Source organism: Gossypium hirsutum, chromosome D06 (assembly GCF_007990345.1).
Source record: "Gossypium hirsutum isolate 1008001.06 chromosome D06, Gossypium_hirsutum_v2.1, whole genome shotgun sequence".
NCBI lineage: Eukaryota > Viridiplantae > Streptophyta > Magnoliopsida > Malvales > Malvaceae > Gossypium > Gossypium hirsutum.
In genome coordinates, this window is record NC_053442.1 from 18,239,508 (window position 1) to 18,257,665 (window position 18,158).

The 18,158-nt window shown below is 33.4% G+C and overlaps 1 protein-coding gene and 1 long non-coding RNA gene across 3 annotated transcripts; one reads left to right on the forward strand and one right to left on the reverse strand.

Moving 5' to 3' along the window:
- Nucleotides 1–9,197: 9,197 nt before the first annotated feature.
- On the forward strand, nt 9,198–14,202 carry LOC107915038 (uncharacterized). 2 transcript variants are annotated; one of them, XM_016844134.2, is made up of 13 exons: nt 9,198–9,948; nt 10,117–10,228; nt 10,329–10,390; nt 10,788–10,838; nt 10,952–10,978; nt 11,425–11,529; nt 11,646–11,753; nt 11,861–11,932; nt 12,054–12,104; nt 12,430–12,492; nt 12,577–12,701; nt 12,844–13,042; nt 13,324–14,202. In XM_016844134.2, exons 2-13 carry the CDS (start codon nt 10,129–10,131, stop codon nt 14,035–14,037), a joined length of 1,677 nt encoding a protein of 558 aa, XP_016699623.1. In that variant the 5' UTR covers nt 9,198–9,948; nt 10,117–10,128; the 3' UTR covers nt 14,038–14,202. The 2 variants fall into 2 exon arrangements, with proteins under 2 accessions (XP_016699623.1, XP_016699624.1); XM_016844135.2 differs by having other exon boundaries at nt 11,894–11,932.
- A 902-nt stretch (nt 14,203–15,104) lies between these two features.
- On the reverse strand, nt 15,105–16,076 carry LOC121218495 (uncharacterized). The gene is made up of 2 exons (XR_005914765.1): nt 15,974–16,076; nt 15,105–15,243 (listed from the first exon to the last, which is right to left on the reverse strand). It is a non-coding gene; the product is annotated as an uncharacterized lncRNA (long non-coding RNA).
- Nucleotides 16,077–18,158: the final 2,082 nt, after the last annotated feature.

The following is an 18,158-nucleotide window of genomic DNA, read 5'->3' on the forward strand; positions in this document are numbered from 1 at the left end:
TGCTAGAGATATACCTGAGGGTTGATGTTGTTAAGGAGGATGAAGAGGCCTGAGTTGGTATGGTTGATTATATGAGGGCTTTGCTTTGTGGCTGAATTTAGGGTGGTTCCTCCATCCAACATTGTAAGAGTTGGAATATGGGTCATGTAATCTCTGTGGTGGACCAGGAAAGTTTCCAACAACACTCATTTGTGCAATAGAGTTGTTGTGAAGGATTGGACACACATCAGTCGTATGATCAAGGACTACACGAATATCGTAAACTCGATCTGGGGGTGTCTTACCTAGAACCAAAATTTGAACAATGTTAGTGAGTTTATCAATCTTATCTTTTAAGGAAGGAGTATTTATCTCGTGAACCCTTTTCATGGGCCTCGTAATGGCTTTAAAATGTTGGGAGCTGGTCGCCATAGTGGATATCAAATTTCATGCAACTTGGAGGGTTCATATTGACTAATGCCCCTCCACTTGTGGTGTCGATCATTTTCTTCTCCATTAGAAGTGTTTAAGATATGTGACCCAAATTATTATTCAATAAAAATACTGGGCTAGGGTCGTAATGGGGCCCCCGCTGTAACACTCCTAACTCGTATCCGTCACCGAAATAGGGTTATGAAGTATTACCAAAATTTACAGAATGTATAACAGACATTTCATATAATTTATCAATCATATCAAAATTTATATGTAACTAATCATATTGTCCCTCTTATGAGCCCTCGAGGCCTAAAATATGCATTAGAAACAAGTCGGGACTAAACTAGGTATTCAGAGAATTTTTCGCAAAAATCTTAAAAAAAATTTTCCAAGGTGTAGGGGACACACACTTGTGTCTTAGGCCATGTGGGCATTCAAAATAGGGCACACAGCCGTGTCCCAACCTGTGTCTTTACCTGTGTAACTTTCTGACTTAGGTCACAGGGCCAAGTCACACGTCCGTGTGTTAGGCCGTGTGTAGGTGCAAGGGTTACACGGCCAAGCCACACGCCTGTGTGCTAGGCCGTGTGATCAATTCTGAGCATTCTATTTTGAAATTTTTTAAGATGTAGGGGACACACGGCCAAGACACATGCCCATGTGCTAGGCCGTGTGTCACACACAGCTGAGACACATGCCCATGTCTCTGCCCGTATGGACAAAATAAGGCCATTTCTAAGCCATATTTCACACCCATTTGAACTTCCACCTACACTAACATTTTAACACATTCAAAAGCCAATCCAATACATTTAAATCAAGCCAAAATCAAGTCTTATGCATGATATATCACTTCATAAATCCATATATCCAAACTTACCTATTTGACCAAAAATACTTATAGACATATTTATAAAGTTTACTATCAATTAACCATACTAAACACTCATATCAAACATGACATTATCTCATATATATACATCAAAACACATTAAGCACAAAGCCATTCCAATGGCTAATTACAACCAAAACATTTATATGCCAACATTGGCTATTTAACCTTATACATGCCATTATAACCAAAATTAATTTACTATTTATACCAAAATAAGCCGATGGATAGTATGAGTGATTTCTGCCAAGCTTCCAACCTAACGAGCTTCCGAATTACTATAAAATAGGAAAAATAATATAGGGTAAGCATATTATGCTTAGTAAGTTCGTATAATGGGAAGTTAACTTGCCATTCATTTACATTTAAGGTAAACATATAAAATACATCCAAAGCAATTTAGCCAATAGCCTATACACATATCATCATCAAATATGTTAGTCATGTATTTTACATGAATTTCAAGAAACATATATGAGCTCATCAAATATCAAATTTCTATGTTTATAAACTTTCCACATCTTGTATTCATACATCAATTTCACATATTTCGGGTATATACTGGTAAATTCATTTCAATTTCATGTTATCTCATGTTAGAACTTTACCCGTTGAATCATTTAAAATAACGATGGATACACGGGTAGTACACACGAAGTGTACAAATTGTAATCCGTCAATTCATATTCAAGAGTGCTCATTAGAGCACATAATCGGGAAACCCTCTCTCGAGCCATATAACAGGAAGCTCATATGAGCTATATAACGAGAAGCTTATCCGGACTATATAACGAGAAGCTCATAAAAGCCATAATTTAGAAGCTCATGCGAGCCAATAACGGGTAACTCCGAAGAGCTATTAACGGGAAGCTTCGAATAGCCATATATCGGGAAGTTCAAGCGAGCCATATCGGGAAGCTCTATAGAGCCATTAATCAGGAAGCTCACAAAGAGCCTTTAATCGAGAAGCTCACAAAGAGCCATATAACGGAACGCTCATAAGGGCTGTGGTGTGCCCACAACACATACAGGATCACAACCGATCGAGATGCTCCGAAGAGATATTATCGAGAAGATTGCAAGAACCATCTAATAGAAAGCTCGAGAGGGTTAATAACGGGACGCTCTTTCGAGTTGTGGTGTGCCTGCACATATGCAGGACCATAACCAATACGAAAAATCCTATATCCATCGAATTTCATATATTCAAACGAGACTTTATGCTTATCGATCATTGTCAGATATGTGAATACTTTCATGTACATGAAAATAATACAAACACATACATACAATTCAATTAACACATATAAATTCTCAATTTAGTTACACGAACTTACCTCGACAATGTTTGTGAACTTGTATGCTACTAATCCGTTACTTTTTCTTTACCTCGATCTAGCTCCGTATTTGGTCTATTCGGATCTATACGAGTAAATTTAGCTCAATTTAATACAATTCATATTCAATTCAGTTCAAATCACGTCCTAGGAAAAATTACCATTTTGTCCCTATACTTTTAATTAATGTCAATTTCATCCCTAGGCTCGGAAAATGGAATTCATGCAATTTGATCCTTATTCCAAGACTAGCCGATTTTTACATGTAAAATTTGCAGCCCATGTAATTCATAAAATTTAGAATTTTTTTCATAAATTTTACATCTTTACAATTTAGTCCCTAAATCACAATTTCATCAAAATTCACTTTACAAAAGTTGTTTATCTATCAACAACCTTTCATTTTCTACCATAAATTTCATAATTCATGCATATTCATCCATGAAAAAACTTTAATACTTTGATAAATTTACAAATTAATCCCCGAGATAGCTAGATTAAGCTATTACGATCTCAAAAATATAAAAATTACTAAAAACAGGACAAGATTATTTACCCAATTAAGCCAAGTAAGCTTGATTGAATTCTTTTCTCTTAGGTAGGGTTTCCATGTAAAATAATTTGGGAAAGATGATGAAAAATATGATATTTTGTTATTTAATTATTTATCATATTTTATTATTTCCACTTTCCACTTTCCAATTTCATCATTTTCTTTATTTAATTTTCCATGAATGAATCATCAAGCTTATCTACTAACTCCTATTAATGATTTATTTGTCATATAAGGACCTCCAATTTTGAATTCCATAGTTATTTGATACTTATAGCTACTAGAACTCAACTTTCGCATTTTATGCAATTTGGTCATTTCCATCTAATTAAACATGAAATTGGTAAAATTTTCTTAACAAAATTTTTATATGATATTCCTATCATACGATAGACCATAAAATGATTTTAAAATAATTTTTTCTTACAGACTCGGATTTGTGATCCCAAAACCACTATTCTAATTTCATTGAAAACGGGCTGTTACAACTTTCCATCCTTAAAGAATTTTCGTCCTCGAAAATCTTACCAATAAAGAGGTTTGGATATTGCTTTCTCATAGTTTCCTCCGGTTTCCAAGTAGCCTATTCTATTCCATGTCGTTGCCAGAGGACTCTCACTAAAACTACATTTTTATTTCTCAGTTCTTTTACCTTTTGAGTTAGAATTCTGATCGGTTCCTCATTGTATGTCATATCGGGCTGAATTTCAACATCTGTCGGAGAAATAACATGTGAAGGATCTAATCGATATTGCCGTAACATAGACACGTGAAAAACATTATGAATTCTGTCAAGCTCTGGTGGTAATACCAATCGGTACGCAACAGGTCCGGTTCTTTTAATAACCTCATACGGCCCAATAAACTGCGAACTCAATTTGCTTTTACGGCCAAACCGAATAACTTTCTTCCAAGGTGAAACTTTTAGGAATACCTTGTCGCCTACTTCGAATTCTATTTCTTTTCGTTTAAGATCCACATAGGATTTCTAACGATCAGAAACTGCTTTCAAGCTATCCCAGATCACTTTCACCTTTTTTCAGTTTCTCGAATCAAATCAACTCGATGTATCTTTTTCTCACTAAGCTTAGTCTAATACAATGGAGTTATACATTTACAACCATACAAAGCTTCATACTGTACCATTTTAATGCTAGACTGATAGCTATTATTATATGTGAATTCAACTAAAGGCAAATATTTTTTCCAATTGCCTTCAAATTTCAAAATACAGCATCGAAGCATATCTTCAAGAATCTGAATCACATGCTCGAATTGACCATCAATCTGATGGTGAAATGCAGTACTGAAATGTAGTTGCATACCTAGAGATTCTTGTAGTTCTTCCCAAAATCAGGATGTAAACTGCGAATCTCTATCAGAAATAATAGAAACTGGCACACCATGTAACCTGACAATCTCAGAAATATATAATTCTGTCAATCTGTCCCGAGATTAATCCATACGTACCAGAATAAAGTGTGTAGACTTCGACAAACGGTCGATGATTACCCAAATAAAATCTTTCTTTTTTGGAGATAAGGGTAATCCCGTCACAAAATCCATGGTAACTCTGTCCAATTTCCATTCCGGTATCGTAACTGGTTGTCATAGTCCCGAAGGTACCTGATGTTCAGCTTTAACTTGCTGACATATCAAACATTTAGATACAAATTCAGAAATATCACGCTTCATTCCCGGCCACCAGTACATTTGTTTCAAATCGTTGTACATTTTATTACTCCCCAGATGCACAAACATAATACCACTATGAGCTTCATATAAAATCTTCACTACAAGCTCTGAATTCTTTGGAACACAAACTCTGCCTCTAAATAATAGACAGTCATCAGGTCCAATCTGAAATTCTGAATCAGAAGTCGATTCACACTGTACCCTTTTAGCTTGCATCTTATTATCACTTTTCTGAGCTTTACAGATATGTTGCAGAAACATTGGTTTAGCTTTTAACTCAACCAAAATTGAACCATCATCTGAAAATGACAATCAGGTATTCATTACTCGTAAAGAAAACAGAGATTTTCTACTCAGAGCATCTGCAACCACGTTTGCTTTTCCCAGTTGATAATCAATAACCAAATCATAGTCTTTTAGCATTTCAAGCCACCGCCGTTGTCTTAGATTCAAATCTTTCTGTGACATCAAATACTTTAAGCTTTTGTGATCAGTGAATATGTGAAATTTGTCACCAAACAAGTAGTGTCACCAAATTTTCAAAGAAAATACAATAGCTGCTAATTCCAGATTATGTATCGGGTAATTCTTTTCATGTGGTTTTAGCTTTCTAGATGCATAAGCTATCACTTTACCTTCTTGTATCAATACACAACTTAAACCATTCAATGTTGCATCACTATATATTACAAATTACTTTCCCGATTCACGCTGAACCAGAACTGGTGCTTCGGTCAAAAGGCCTTTCAATCGATCAAAGCTTTGCTGGCATTTATCAGACCACTCAAATTTCACATCTTTCTGTAGTAACTTTGTCATCGGAGAAGTTATCATCGAAAACTCTTGTACAAATCTTCAATAGTAACCGGCTAATCCCAAAAAAATTCTAACTTCAGACACATTTTTCGATGTTTCCAATTAATAATTGTTGAAATTTTATTCGGATCCACCCTATTGCCTTCAGCAGATACTATATATCTAAGAAAACCAACTTCCTAAAGCCAGAATTCATAGTTACTAAATTTAGCATACAACTGTTTCTCACGAAGTGTTTGTAGAATAATTCTCAAATGGTCAGCATGCTCGGTTTCATCTCGGGAATATACCAGAATATCATCAATAAGTACCACCACAAATCTATCCAAATACAGTCTAAAAATTTTATTCATTAAATCCATAAATACCGTAGGTGCATTTGTTAAGCCAAATGGCATCACAAGAAATCATAATGTCCGTACCTGGTTTTGAATGTTGTTTTCGGCACATCTGAATCTTTTACTCGTAACTGATAGTAACCAGAACGAAGATCAATCTTTGAAAATACTATAACACCTTTCAACTGATCAATCAAGTGATTAATGCGGGGTAGTGGATACTTATTTTTAATTATAACTTTATTGAGTTGTCGGTAATCAATACACAATCTCAATGATCCATATTTTTTCTTGACAAACAAGACCAGCGCACCCCAAGGTGAGAAACTAGGTCTAGCAAAGCCTTTGTTAGTCAGTTCTTACAACTGCGCTTTTAACTTTTTTAATTCAGTAGAAGCCATTCTATAGGGTGCTATAGATATTGGTGTTGTCCCCAGAATAAGATTTATAGAGAATTCAACCTCTCTGACCGGCAGTAATCCAGGTAATTCTTTCGAAAACACATCAGGATACTCACAGACTACTATCACTGATTTAATCTTTGATTCAGATACTTTAGTATCCAATACATAAACAATGTAAGCATCATAACCTTTTCTGACATATTTCTATGCTGACATGACTGATATCACATTAGACAACCCATTCAAATTATTAGATTCAATTTAGTTACACGAACTTACCTCGACAATATTCGTGAACTTGTATACTACTAATCCGTTACTTTTTTTTACCTCGATCTAGTCCGTATTTTGTCTATCTGGATTTATACGAGTAACTTTAGCTCAATTTAATACAATTCATATTCAATTCAATTCAATTCACGTCCTAAGAAAAATTACCATTTTGTCCCTATACTTTTAATTAATGTCGATTTCGTCCCTGGCTCAGAAAATAAAATTCATGCAATTTAATCCTTATTCCAAGTCTAACCGATTTTTACATGTAACATTTGCAGCCCATGTAATTCATAAAATTCAAAATTTTTCCATAAATTTTACATCTTTCCAATTTAGTCCCTAAATCACAATTTCATCAAAATTTACTTTACAAAAGTTATGTATCTATCAACAACCTTTAGTTTTCTACCATAAATTTCATAATTCATGCATATTCATCCATGTAAAACTTTAATATCTTGATAAATTTACAAATTAATCCCCGAGATAGCTAGATTAAGCTATTATGATCTCGAAAATATAAAAATTACTAAAAACGGGACAAAATTACTTACCCAATTAAGCCAAGTAAGCTTGCTTGAATTATTTTCTCTTAGCTAGGGTTTCCATGTAAAATAATTTGGGAAAGATGATGAAAAGTATGATATTTTGTTATTTAATTATTTATCATCTTTTACTATTTCCACTTTCCACTTTCCAATTTCATCATTTCCTTTATTTAATTTTCCATGGATGAATCATCAAACTTATATACTAGCTCCTCTTAATGGTCTATTTGCCATAAGGACCTCCAATTTTGAATTCCATAGTTATTTGATACTTATAGTACTAGAACTCAACTTTCACATTTTATGCAATTTGGTCCTTTCCATCTAATTAAACATGAAATCGGTAAAATTTTCTTAACAATATTTTTATACGATATTTCTATCATATGGTAGACCATAAAATAATTTTAAAATAATTTTTTCTTACAGACTCGGATTTGTGGTCCCGAAACCACTATTCCGATTTCACTGAAAACAACCTGTTACACTCGCGGTATAGTACAGGTTGCACAAGTGAAATCCGTTTAGAAGTATGCTTTCTCTATTTGATGTTGATTAGAATAAGGTGTTTTAAACTTACTGCATTACTTCTATTTGAATTTGATTAGAATATAGTTTTACAAAGTTATAAATAGACGTAGTCGTCTTTCCTTTGGATCATTCGAATTCGACATAGTGAATTTTCTTCTCCTCTACCTGTGGTTTTTCCCCAAAAGGGTTTCCACATAAAATCTGTGTGTTCTATTTTTCTCTCTTTTATTTCCATTATCGACATTCTATTTTTACAAGAAGTAATCCTTTGTAGAAGTATTGTAAAAGGAATTGTTCAATAATGACATGTTATGGGCAACTTGCAGACATCTTTTTGAAGTGCTTTGTAACAACTCATTTTCGATGGTGTTGGGAATAGTGGCTTCAGGACTAAAATTTCGTGAGTAAATAAATATTATTTATTTAATATTTAAGAGGTTATTAGAGTTTCGTATTAGTGTTTGATCAAGTAATTTTAGTGATTGAATAGTTAATTAAGAAAAAATGACTAAATCGTAACAATCGTAAAAATTTGATTTCCATTGAATTTAGTTGTCTAGTGGCTTAATTAAATTTTGTTAAGGGATTTAAGTGGTATTTATAATATTTGGATGGTGAGTAATTATATTATAATGTTAAGTTAAAATTTTAAATAAATAAAAATTAGTTTAATAAAACAAAATAAGGGTCATCTTCCCCATCTTATTTTCTTCCACCTGAAACCACAAAAGAAACAAGAAGCCATAGTCATTTTCTTGAAGCATAATCGGCCCTTGCGTATGAGTACTCCTTAAGTCCATTGTTAGTAATTTTTATATTTTTAAGATTGTTGTAGCTTAATCTAGCTAATCTGAAGATTATTTCGTAAAACTGTTAAAAATTTTGAAACTTGCTATTAATGATTTTTAGATGTTGAAATTATATGGTAGATTTATAAGCTTGGTAGCTAAATAAGACCATTTTGTAAATAAATTTTTATTAGTTTTGAAACTAGGGACTAATATGAAAATATATTAATCTTAACATAACATTTTTGTAAATTTTAATATTCAAAGGCTGGTTAAGGATGAAATTATAATCGGTTTCAAGTATTGGGGTTTAAATATGAAAGTTATAATAGTTTTGATTATAGGGACTAAATTAAATAAAAAATTAAAAAAATAAACAAAACATGTATTTACAAATTAAAACATATATAGCTAAAAGGGAAACTATAAGAATATCAAAAAACGACAAAAAGAAAAAAGAAAAAAGAAAAAAGAAAAAAGGAAGAGTAAATGCAATCTAAGGGAATATGTAAAGCAAGGAACAAACATTATATAGGAAAATCATTTAGGAAGAACGTGGAGTTTAAAAAGGCCAGCATTGCGAATGGTGGAAATCTTGTGGTTGAGCGACATTGATAAGGGTGAATTTAGAGACAGCATCATCCTCCATTTCCAATTACTGTACTTCTTACTGCAACACCAAACCCTGTTAACTAAAAATACAATTAGGAACAAAGGCCACTGCACTCTGTGTAGTTGATAATGCTGCTGCTTAGCAACCTGAAACTCATTTCAGACCAACTGAGTTTTGTACGGTTTAATTTAGTATCTATACTCCGTTTTTTTTTTTAATTATTGATATATGTTATTTAAAAAAAAAAAAGAAAACGCTTTCTACAAGATGTTGTAAGACGCATTTTACTTTCTCTATCCTGAAAAGGACGAGGAGTTGTTAGAAGAAAGAATATTTTAATCCCCCTCTTTGCTACCACAGTCGATTGCCACCGTTGTACCACTGCTTCAATCCCCGCCGTTCCTTCATCCACCCGCTGCTGTTCCTATAATTATAAAATTAAATATCAATTATGTTTCAATTTAGTTGTGAAATTATAAAAATATAATTATTATTTTACCTAAAAGTAAATATCAGCTAAACATTTAATTATAAATATTCAATGCGATCGACTGTGACTTTGTGTACCAGGGAAGTCTTAGAAAAAAAAAATAAAAAAGGAAGAAAAACGTACGAAAACGATGCGTTTTAGGCGTCATCCTAACATTTAGCTTAAGCCAGCTTCAGCAGCAAACCCTAATTCTTTGTTTTCTCTGACTTTCTCTCTCCTCTCCAGTGATCGCACGCCTATTCAAACTCAGGTAGATGAATTCATTAAATTTTCATCTTTTTTTTTGTTTTTGAAATTATGAGATAATGTCTGAATCCATTGGTACATGTTTGTTATATTAGTTGTTCGCTTCTAATATTTGCCAATTACAATTTCTATTTCATGGCGTTTAAAAGTCTTTTTTTTTTCTTTCAATAAGGGTTATACAATAATGGAGTCCAATACAGAGAATAATGTGAAGCAACAACAACCAGCACAGAGGATACAAATATACCCTCCCACTACCACTGGAGTTTCCCCATTTTGGATAGGTGTCCAAATTACTCCCTTTTTGCTCACAATTCTTGGTCTGCATCGAGTCGATATTTGGTGTTTTAAGTTTTTTTTTATTTTTATTTTTTGTTTTTGCAGCTAAGTATGAAAGAGATGCTAAGAAGTACTGGGATCAATTCTACAGGCGGCATCAAGATAAAGCAAGTCCCTTTGCACTTTTCTTTAGTTATTTTTTCACCCTTTTCTTAGCTATTGCTACCATTGTTGTAATGCTGTGTTATTACTTCAATGCTCTACCACTACTCTGATCCAAAACCAGTTTTTTGACTGGTTGTTACAAGTTGCTTTTGATGACGTTTAATGCAATGATAATTGATATGTATAGCTTCTCAAGTACCTAACATCTAGGCTCGTAAGTTAGAAATTTGGTTTGGTCTTTGTAGTAGCTATAGTGCTGGTTGCCAAGTTTCTTTTTTGGGTCACTTCTACAAAAGCTGAAACTTCTATGGAACCACTGCCAAAAGTTTTATTTATTTATTTAGTTTTGCTATGATTACTTGTATTGATTATGACATTGCTCAATTCGTATTGTTTCAGTTTTTCAAAGATCGGCACTACTTGGACAAGGAATGGGATCAGTATTTCTCTGTGAGTCAAAGCTAACAGTTTTCTTCTCTTTACTATCGATTTTATAATTCTTCAAGATGATTTTTTTCATTAAATTTTAACTTTCCCCTCCCTTTGTTTACCTTTTTTCTCAGGGAAGTGGAAGAAAAGTAATTTTGGAGGTAAATCACCGATCGTTATCATTCACCTTAGTCCCCGTTCAGTATCTATGTGGCATACAAATTAGACTACCTACTATTTTCTTGAGTTACTTTTGCTATAGGTTTTCTGTTAATGCCAGCTTATTTGGAAATTAACTTGTTAACTGAGTTCGAGTAAATGAGAAACTGAGTTCGAGTAAATGAGAATTGTGCTAACTTTTCAGCTTTCCCTATGAGTTCTTATTTTATTTGCTTAAACAGGCTGGTAATCTTATTTGAGATGCCCCTATTTTTATTTGTGAATCATGTGACTAACCTCGTTCAATGTTTTATTCATATTGTTGGTCACTATTTATGGTAGCACTTTACACTTTTCCTTATAGTGTATGTTAAGTAGTGTCCTTGTTTGAGATTCTTAAATTCTCCTCACCTTTTATTGAGTTAACGTGAGTTACCGTGATAAGCAGGTTGGCTGTGGCGCTGGAAATGCTGTATTCCCTTTAATTGCTACATACCCAGATGTTTTTGTTTATGCGTGTGACTTTTCACAACGAGCAGTTAATTTAGTTAAGGTTTAATTTCTTGTCCTAATTGCTCTGTTTTCCATAATTGGGAGTTGCTATTATTTAGATATCTAGATTAAATAGGTATTGTAGCATGAATGAATTATTTTTTCTTATTACTGTAGGCACATAAAGAATTCAACGAGACTCGTGTAAGTGCTTTCGTCTGTGACCTGACCTCTGATGACCTTGGCAAACATATTTCTCCTGCCTCTGTCGATGTTGTAACCATGGTATTTGAATAATCCTTTGGATATTGCATTGTCTGCCACGAGCGCTTATATATCTTTTTTCTGTTAATGATGTTTATTATACTTTAAGGGGCTGACATTTTAAGTAGATTTTTGTGTTATCTGCATTATCACCAGAGAAGATGCCTCTAGTCTTGCACAACATCAAAAAAGTTCTCAAGGTAATTGATAACAGTATTTGCATCACAGCAATATATATAAGAAGAATTTCTTATCTATCTTGATGAGACAAAACTAAACTTGGACCTTTATTATTTTTTCAAATATTTCTTCTATTTCCAGCCAAATGGTTATGTGCTGTTTCGAGACTATGCTGTTGGTGACCTTGCTCAGGTATGCACATATCTTTAAGCACTTTTTTCAGTGAGATTAATGTGATGAGATCCTATAATGTGTTAATAGCTTCTTGTGATAATCTGAGTACATTCTTAGATTTTGTGCTTTAATTAAGGTCTTGTTTGCCCCTAGATGATACCTTTGCTATCAGGAAATATATATTCAGATTTTGTTCAATTTGATAGGTGATATTTTCCCTCTTTTCCTGGAGTCTACATTGTTTCACTTGACCTTGTCCTAAACTTTTTGGTTTATACTGTACCTTATGAGGGTGGTTAGTCTTCTTCTGATGCGTATTTTCATATATGCCTTGGTTTTACAGGAAAGGTTCTCTACCAAGGATCAGCAAATCAGTGAAAATTTCTATGTCAGGGGTGATGGCACTGTATGTCCCACTTATGTTATGCATTAATCTTAGGTTTTTTTTTTTAAACAAGATAAATTTTTACTCTATGTTTTTCCTTTGCAGCGTGCTTTCTATTTTTCTAATGAGTTCTTGACAAGCTTGTTTAAAGAACAAGGACTTGATGCTGAAGAACTTGGTTTGTGTTGCAAACAAGTTGAGAATCGAGCACATGAATTGGTTATGAATCGGTAAATGATAAATGGTTTAACTAGAGAACTTTTCCCCCATTATGAAATGATACTTACTCTGATTTCTTACTTTTGAGTTTTTTTCACTTTTCTTGGAATAGTTATGTTTTCCCTAAAGGAATTGTGGTCCCTGTTATTTTAGGCGTTGGGTCCAAGCTGTATTTCGCTATTCAGATAGTGTAAACTATTCACCTTCTTCCGAGGCTCTAAGTAAGTCTGACCTATGTTGTCAAGAGAACATTAAGCCTAAAGCTGATGCAGAGCCCATTAAAGATTTTGTGGTTGACATGTCTGAAGGTATGGCAGTCGAAATGTTTGGAGCTCTAACTAATGATACTGAGGTAAATATCTGAATACTTTTTGAAAGTTGATGAACGAATGAATGTTATATATATATTTATTTATTTATAGTTCAGTTTCTTTTCTGGTCTTTTTTAATGTTTCTGATATTCAAACAAGAAATGCATCCTTGTTGCTCATCTTTTCCTTCATTGCGCTCCATATTTCAAAATTATGGATCAAATTTTTGCTTGGACTTTGCGTCAGTTGCATATCTTAAAATGCCTGTTATTTTTACTTATTCAAATACATCAAGTTTCTCTCTGTCTAATGTTTTCCTCAGGTTATTGAGATTGAGCTCGGAGGCTGTGATATCAAGATCAAAGTACTATCCAAAGAGTATCAGCACACCTGCAAATCAACTGGCTTGATGTTGTGGGAATCAGCTCGTTTGATGGCTGCTATCCTTGCAAGAAATCCTAGTATTGTTGCAGGGAAAAGGGTTTTGGAATTGGGGTCTGGCTGCGGAGGCATCTGTTCAATGGTTGCAGTTAGATCGGCAAGCATTATGGTTGCCACTGACGGAGATAGAACAGCGCTTGAACTGTTGAACCAAAACATCATATCAAACCTTAGACCACCATTTCTCACTAAACTTGTTATTAAGAAACTCGAATGGGGAAACCGAGATGATATCGATGCCATTAAAGCCATGAATAACGAAGGCTTTGAAGTCATCATCGGAACAGATGTCACCTACATTCCCGATGCTATTTTACCATTGTTTTCAACAGCCAGAGAGTTGATTTCATCCAACAAAAGTGCTGAGAAAGATCAAGCACCAGCTCTTATCCTGTGTCATATCTTCCGACGAGTCGACGAACCGTCTTTACTTTCAGCTGCATCTAGATATGGCTTTAGATTGGTAGATAAATGGGCGAAAGGAAGTCCAAACAATGAGTCTCAAAGCTTAATCAGCTCTTGGTTTCCAGAGAACAATTTCGAGGAGCATATCCCAACTTCAGCACTAAATATCATGTATTTCCAATTAGATTGAATAGTATCATATAAGCCTTCACTTCAATCATAGTATTTTCTTGATTTTGCTTTTAAAATAAGTACTTAATGTATACGTTAGTATTGAATTCATTCATGCAAATGTGGTACAATTGTACCATTTTGTTTCCCTGTTTCGATACAAAAGTTGATAAAATTCCTTTCACTTAGTTATGCTTAAAGAGCGGAAGAATGGAATAACATCGATCAAATGGAGAGGGAAGGTCTTTTGTATAAAGATTTACTTCAATAATGTAATTGCAAATTTTTGTCTTAAGTAACACTATTCCACATATAATGCTGGATTGGTGGTTTTTGAATGTTGAGACTGATTAAGCCAAAACACCCAAGATGGTGGTTTTTTGTTTTTTTCTTCTTGTAATGAAACAGCTTCCATTATGACTCAGACATAATCTAGTGGGATCTTTTACTTTCATTAGATTTGCTTCACCAAAGAACACCAATTACAGATCAAAGGGAGAGTAATATAACTAAATTAAAATACAACTTACATGGAACAAAGATATTATTATTAATTACTTTGTTTCCCTTTTCTGCAGCTGAGCATGCAAAGGAAATATATATAAATATACTGAATAGGCCAGGTAAAATCATGAACCTTGACAGAATGAAATGAACTCCACAAGGACCACAACTGAAACACTTTTACAGCATTTCAAGCTCTCCCCACCAGGAAAAAAAAATAGATACATTTAAAAGAAATGGAAACTAATCTTATTCCTCCTTGGTTTTAGGTATACTTGAGAAACTTCCATCTTCTGTGTCTATGCTGAAGTTGAACATAATATGTTAATCTTTATGCATAACTCAAGGTGTTTCTGCTATGATGAGCAGTTGGCTTTTCATATAAGAGTTGACAAATTAAGAACCAGCTATCTCTCCTTGAAACATTGTGCTCATGTTCATGGATCATTAGCTTGGAGATTTTGGTTGTATGTACGTATGCTACTGTGTGTGATATCTATAGATCTGATTACACAAGTTATGGAAGAGATTCATTCCCATATATATATATATTAGCAGCAAGTAAGATCATAAAGCGGAGGGAAAGACAAAGAAACTTTAGCTATACCTTATATAAACTTAAAAAATCATTTTACAAAAACATCATGTAATATGTATTAATTAAACACTTGACTGAACTGCCAAAATCTGATCCTTCTTCACTCTCCACTCCACCATGCAACTGCATCTTCACATAAACAAGCTAACTAACATAATAGAATCATATAGTTTACATGATATATACTAACACTGATGTTCATGATTATATGCTACCTAGCTAGATCAATTCATTGAAAAAAATAAATAAATAATGCAAGCAAAATAGAGAAACATGTATTAAGTTAAAACCTAAGTTAGATCTAGTTTAGACGCAATTAATAAGAACCTATTCATGATATATAGGGTAAGCATGAGACTGAAACCAAATAACCATGAAAATTGCAAACAATAGTGTTTTAATTGAATTGTTGTTTGCATCTGGTGAGTGATTTACAAGAACTACGGAACTTTTTAGGTTTTGGTTTTTGACTGAAAAAAGTGCAGGCCAAGTACACTCCAATCCCATAAGAATGATTTGTCATTGACTCTTTTCTCCTTTGACACAATGAAAGAGTTAGTACAAAGTAGATTCTATGCTGGGTATCAAATTCATGCTAAAATAAACACAAAAACCCTTGCATATACAGGTTCATGCATACATAAAATTGAAAAGAAAGAGAGAGAGAAGTGGATGACAGATAGAGAGTGAGCACTCAAAGCTTCAAGCATGAAAGCCCAAGCATGCAAGAGAACACCCTGGGTGCTCACTCTCTTCTGTCACCTCCCTTACCCTAAAACCCCCTTTTCTTTTTTATAGCAGACAGATTATTACAAAAAGAATGCTTGTTGAAGAATGGAAACAAGGACAGTACCCCTTATGGATCTCTTTAGGTATACATACATCCCTAGCTTGGTATAGGAAAATACCAAGAAATGTTTGAATATGAGACTACTGTTTTTGGTTTGCTTTGGGGTGGGAAGCAAAGGAGGAGCATATAGGGGGTTTATATAGAAGGGAAAAGAGAGTGGGTCTGCATCAGGTTTGGAATAACTGTGGGTTTATTTTATTGGTCACTCCCAAATATTTAAACTCCATTATTATTCAGTGAGAGTTTTTCTTGCAGATAGAGGAAGCGTAAATATCTTTTCATCATCCCCACAGGTCTATACAAAATCCAGCAAGATCCTTACACATTTATTCAAAATTGTTTTTATTTATTTATTTTAAAATTAATAAATATGGGAAATTATGTTTGATATGGTTTGATATGTTTTCAAATAATTCAAAATTTTGAATTGTTGAATTATATTTCTATGATTTTTTAATATACAACAATTAAATGGTGAAGGGTGTTTATTGTTCCAGGTGTGGTCTGGATTTGAGTCGTGTTAGCCGCGTTTATTGTTCGGGTTTTACCCTATTATTGTAATTCAGCAAAAATAAAAAATATACAAAAATTAAGGAAATGATATTTAATTTTTTTAATAATTGCAATCATAATGGTTATAAAATATTTAAATATTATCAGTAAAATATTTTTTTGCCGATTAAGCCTTAACTCGATTAATATGGGTATTGTTGCTAATGCAGGAGGATGCGGGTTCGAGTGTGCTGAAGCAAATTATCATTCTATTTATGCGTTGAGAAGGGTTATAAATAATTCTAAACATTATATATAAAAAAATTAAATCTATAATGATATTGTTAAAAAAAATATATAATTTTCATATTTATGCTAAAACATTGCATTTAATGAGTATTTGCCTACATTCCCATAAAAGTATTCAAACATTTAATGTACATGCGACATATAAATAGGCCAGGGTGTCACTTATCAAGCAATGAAACCTGCCACTTAGGATTATTGTCATTTTTTGCTTAAAACCCTTGTTATAAATTATATATATATATATGTATATGGTTCGGAGTAGTTAGTGAAGTGGTGTCCCAATAAGACCTTAAAGATGTGCTTCCAAAGATAACAATACCTTCCCAATATCTTTACTATAAGTTAGTTTTGTGTTTGAAATTTGTTAATAGAAAAGGAGACTACTAAGGTAAAGAGCAGCACCAAAATATAAAGCAAAACCACAGTAGTAGCAGCAGTCATAATAATAATAAAACACTTTCGTAGGCTGCCAAATGTCAAGAGTTAACAACAACAACAGAGACAAAGGAACATAAAGAATAAACCTAAACAAATATCACCATTGGAACCCTAGCTATCTCATGTTGGGACTTATATGATCAATGTACCACCACTCTTTTCTAGTAATACGGGAAAGGTAATATATACATCTTAAATTATATTTACAATTTAGATTTATTTTTTTTTTACTTTAAACAACTACATTTTGGTTACAATATAAACAGCAGCCGGTGTGGTCTGGTCTGGTCTGGTCCCTGCCCTCTTTGCCTTTGGAAAAAGAGAAAGATTATAATTATTTAATGAAAGGAAGCATCAGCCAATGAGTGCTATACACAACCCTCATATGAACGCATGCAAAGGCTCCAATACGGCGCTAAAGCACCTTCCAAGTATATGTGCTTTTTTTTTTATTAATTAAAACCCTAATTATAAATGATGTAAAGAATCATTTGACGTATGTAAAATCCCTCCCCACTCCTCCAAAATTCCCTTCCCTCAATCAATCTCCATTGCTAAATAGATTAGATGCTTGCGTAAAGTACCTACACACCACTTTCATCCTTTTGATTAAATTCAGCTTACAACAACAACAACAAATTCTTTATCATTCAGAATTATCACTTCCAATTTTCAACCATATATAGCTTTTGCATTAAAAAAGTTAGCTAATGGAAGAATGATGAAATAGGGTGGGTATAGAACAAAAAGAATTATAAAATTTTCCCATTAAGGAAGTGGGTATTTTCTTAATTATGGTCTGAACTTTCCCTTTCAAGAGTGGAAGATGAGGGCGGCAGGCGCCTGCCATACATATGGATATTCCCCATTTCTCCAGTGGCATCTCCACCTTGCATACAAATATAGATGATTTTGCATGTGACCCTAAACTTAAAATTCGTATAATCAA

Bases quoted from the DNA above. Each gene is read 5' to 3' on its own strand.
- LOC107915038 (XM_016844134.2), top strand. From the start codon at position 10,129: ATGGAGTCCAATACAGAGAATAATGTGAAGCAACAACAACCAGCACAG. The intron at 12,493-12,576 runs GTATGTCCCACT...TTTCCTTTGCAG, and splicing joins ATGTCAGGGGTGATGGCACT to CGTGCTTTCTATTTTTCTAA. The intron at 13,043-13,323 runs GTAAATATCTGA...TGTTTTCCTCAG, and splicing joins CTCTAACTAATGATACTGAG to GTTATTGAGATTGAGCTCGG.